A 3,983-nucleotide genomic window follows, 5' to 3' on the forward strand; every position below is an offset into this window, starting at 1 on the left:
TTACACTAAACACAGACACAAGCTGTCTCTACACATGTGCAAGTGTTTATGTGATAGATTGTACCATGTGCACATAACATGTGAAGACCCCTGGAGTCAGAAATGAACCTGCAAAGGCATAGGACCACTGAGGCATCCAATAAAAAAAACTTGTCATTGGAGATTAATAGAGGAACCTTATTGGGAAAGGGTGTACAATGGACTATATGGGAACACATACACTTATAGGGATAGGAAGAGAAGTATGCAGTGCCTCTTCTGTTCACAGAGGGAATAGAATAGAATGTCTGGAAAGGGAAAAGTGTAGAATGTGGGGAAAGATCAAAGGGAGAGAAGCAGTTGGTGGCAGTTGGAGCAGCAGCAGCAGCAGCTTGGGAGAGGACCAAGGAAGAAGAAGAAGGAAGAAGAAGAAGACTTAACAGAGAAAAGTCAAAAGGGAGCCAGAAGATCAAAACTGGTAGATTGGATGGAAAAGACTGTGAATTAGACTTCTCCAGCTTTCAGAAGGAAACTGAAACCATTCTAAGCGGTTTGTGGTTAGGTAGGTTGTGTTCTTTTATTTTCACTGTATAATGAACTCGTTGGGTTTCCTATTCATATACACGCTCCCTTTTCTACACCCATCTTGGAATGGAAGGAGCCTGATGGAGTTGGTCTTTCAGCAGAGCGGATTATTACTGATGCAATATAGAGAAGTACCCCTTATGCCAAAGGTGGCTTCCTTATTCTGGAGTAGTGGTTTTCAGGATATGTTCTGGAGAACTGTAGGATCCCTTTAAAGGTTTTTGGAGGTTCTTTCATGCGGAGCCAATAATGATGGGTCAGCTGCTCTGAAATGCAGCTCATCTACCACATCAAACATACATCTAAATGCACATCTCCATTTGTGAATGTTACATCACAGTGCTAGTTCGAGCTGATGACCATTATGTGAAGCCCACCATGCTGGTTTTCCATGACTCCAGACGGCATGCCAAAGCTCTGTGGCAAATGAGCTGGACAGTTCCTTGACAAGCGTACAAAATGGGGGGGGGGGGAGTTTGGCAACCAGAGGACATCTGTATCGCATAGTCAAGGGAGCCATAAACCAAATATGGGAGCCAGTGTGGTGTAGTGCCTAGAGCACTGGAGTAAAGCCCACGAGACCTGAGTTCTAATCCCTACTCTGCCAAGGGGCTCCCTGGGTGACCTCGGACAGATTTTCTTCTTCCAGCCCACCCTACCTGACGGGGTTATTGACAATTGTGATGATAGCACAGGGAGGGGGGAACTGTGAGCATCTTCTCAGGTTCCTTGCAGGGAAGGCTAGATTTAAATAAATGAATAGTAAACATGGATAGATATGATAGAACAAAACAGATGTGCAGCATGCCAGTTCCCACTGATTGTTTCTCTTTCCTCGCTAGGAAGAAAAGAGGGAGAGATGTTTTTCCTCCCCTGGCTTATGCTCTGGGGCCTCATCCATCTTACCAAAGCTGGCCCAGTTTCAGCAAGAAATGTGAGTAGAGAGTGGTTTCTGCCTGATTTAGTGGCATGGTTCAGGCAGAGGCATTTCCATTTTAAAACAAACAAACAGAAAATTAATTTCTAAGATATTTCAGCCTCTTCCCAAAGAGTGATGCCTCCCTTACCCAGCTTTGGGAAGCTGATTTGGGATGGTGTGTGTGTGTGTGTGAATTTTTGGCCTTGCACAGGGCAGCACTTTACCAAGGTCTTACACCTCCCTGCACCTGGTGACTGAATCACCTTTGTCTCTGCCAAGAAAGGAAAGGGAATCAGCTTGTATTGGAAGTTTGAATGTTGGTGAGATCACAAATGTGACAGTACTCAGGGCATTGCCTATATTTTGATGCCCAATGTTTTTGAAACTTGTGGTGGTCGTGGTGATGATTGAAGTAAGTCGCCATTAGGGGTGCTCTGGGAGAGTGTCAGGGGCAGGACTTTGGGTTGGGGGACTCAGACTTGGTCCTAAGCCCATTCAGCTCAGCCACATTACCTGACCACCTGGCATAGAACCTTATTTTAAAGACTTTATTTCCCTATGCCAGGTTTAAGCAGAGCAGGAGCTCTACTACTAAACCGGGCTTGTATCTATTCTAACTTAACACCAGTTTAACTTACTCCAGGCTTGCTTAATGCCAGCTTCTTGTGCATGGGATTGCTCTATTAATTGTAAAAAACCTCTAATGGGTTTCTATAAGATATAAAATTCACATTAAATTTATTGACAAAAGTCAGAAGTTAAAAGCAAGTTGGCTTGAAATCGACAGTAACCTTTGCATATCTGGGTCGGCTTGTTGAAAACAGAGAAGGGAAGACGCCTGCCTAATATCACTGGGCAGGGAGTTCCAGTAGGTACTGCCACATTGAAAGTTCATTTCCTTACACCTGTTGTGACTTCTATCCATAGGAAGAATCCCTTCTTCCTTCAGCTAACAAGACTGTGCTTGGAAGAGGTGTGCATCTCAAAGAAGGCGATCTCAACATCACAACCATCCTCTCCACTACATTTTTGAATGTTCCGCATCAGATCCAGTCTAACTATATCATGGACTTCCTAATGTGTGTGCTGGGAGACCGTATATTTGCACGTTTCATGGTCTCCATCTTTGTGTTTGGGCTTTTGGGAAATGTTGCCATTTTCTCCTATCTCCTTTTCTACATCAAGAGGAATTCCTGGAATGCCTACATCTGGAACTTCGCCATCGCCAACTGTGGCATCTTTCTATTTTTGTGCAGTTCCTTTCTGCTGGCTTTCATTAATTATATTTTTCATTCCTGCGACGCCTTTGAGAAATTGTTCCTCTCTCTGGCCTACTTGCTTTTATACACCCAGTGTAGCTGCATGCATTTCATTGCGGGCATTGGTGTTGACTGGGTCCTCCTTCTCCTCTCTCCAAGCTGGCACAGAAGCCACCAACCAAACCTGTCTTCTCTTATATCAGCTGTCACCTCTATCATCCTGTGGCCCTTGCTGTGCCAACTGCTGTTCTTCTTCAGCCTGGGGTTCGACATGCAAACCGTTGTCATCCTCTCCTTGATCCTTTTCCTCCCTCTGGTGTCCATCTCCTTTCAGACCTTGATCGTCAACACGTGGTACAACCTGGGCCAGCAAAAGAAAATGCGTACGGAGAGAATGCTCGAGATGCTTGGATCCATCGTCACCCTGGTGCCTCTCCATCTCTTCTTCACCCAGAACTCTGACTGCGCAATCATCTCATTGTTTTTCATGCTGTATGTTTTGTTTTTGTGTTTTGCAAGGATGAGCTAAGAAGGGTTGAAGTTGGCTTGTAGTACCAAACCTACATCAAGATGAATAAAACTTGCACACTTCTGTTTTTAAAATATGTCTGTTTGTCCCATACCTTTTTATTTAGAATATTTTATTTCCAAAAGACAAAAAAGGAGACTCCTAAATCTTTAAATGGATAAGCATCCTATATTCATCACTAAGGCAGAGTTATTCTAAAGCTGTAGTTGCACGCATTTCATGGTGGGCATTGGTGTTGACTGGGTCCTTCTTCTCCTCTCTCCAAGCTGGTACCCTATTGGCAATGGAGATTCTGATGTGTGGATTCAGAAGCAATAGAGCGATATGCTTGGCAAACATAGGTTGCAAGGCCTTTCCCTGGATTCAGACAAAGGGTCTGATAGGGACTGTGACAAGGCAAACCCAAGAAGTGCAAACCCAAGATGGGTCTGACATGTGGGTGGAGATGTCACAAGGCAAGAAGCGTAGAATCTTCCTGGGGTATGGAGGCTTGTACAAAGTACTGAGGCCTCATACCAAGCTGATTTTACTCACTAGGGATGTTGAGTGCAGTGCAAAATGGGGAGGAAATGTGTGTGTGTTCCAAAGCTACCCCATTGCTGACGGCTCAGGTACTGAGCCTGACGGTGTGAGGTCCACTGATACAGGGGGCTACGAACACACACCAACATCGCTCACCAGGTTTGCTCAGGAGTTTGCTAACACAGCTGTT

The 3,983-nt window shown here is 44.8% G+C and overlaps 1 protein-coding gene across 1 annotated transcript; it reads left to right on the forward strand.

Annotated features, from left to right (window-relative positions):
• Positions 1–294: 294 nt before the first annotated feature.
• LOC309374356 (mas-related G-protein coupled receptor member B2-like) lies at positions 295–3,345 on the forward strand. The gene is made up of 3 exons (XM_081919175.1): positions 295–541; positions 1,407–1,498; positions 2,411–3,345. Exons 2-3 carry the CDS (start codon positions 1,424–1,426, stop codon positions 3,269–3,271), a joined length of 936 nt encoding a protein of 311 aa, XP_081775301.1. The 5' UTR covers positions 295–541; positions 1,407–1,423; the 3' UTR covers positions 3,272–3,345.
• Positions 3,346–3,983: the final 638 nt, after the last annotated feature.

The sequence above is a fragment of the Podarcis melisellensis genome (genome assembly GCF_964234715.1).
Source record: "Podarcis melisellensis genome assembly, chromosome: 7".
In the NCBI taxonomy this organism is placed as follows: domain Eukaryota; kingdom Metazoa; phylum Chordata; class Lepidosauria; order Squamata; family Lacertidae; genus Podarcis; species Podarcis melisellensis.

Bases quoted from the DNA above. Each gene is read 5' to 3' on its own strand.
- LOC309374356 (XM_081919175.1), top strand. From the start codon at position 1,424: ATGTTTTTCCTCCCCTGGCTTATGCTCTGGGGCCTCATCCATCTTACC. The intron at 1,499-2,410 runs GTGAGTAGAGAG...TTCTATCCATAG, and splicing joins GCCCAGTTTCAGCAAGAAAT to GAAGAATCCCTTCTTCCTTC.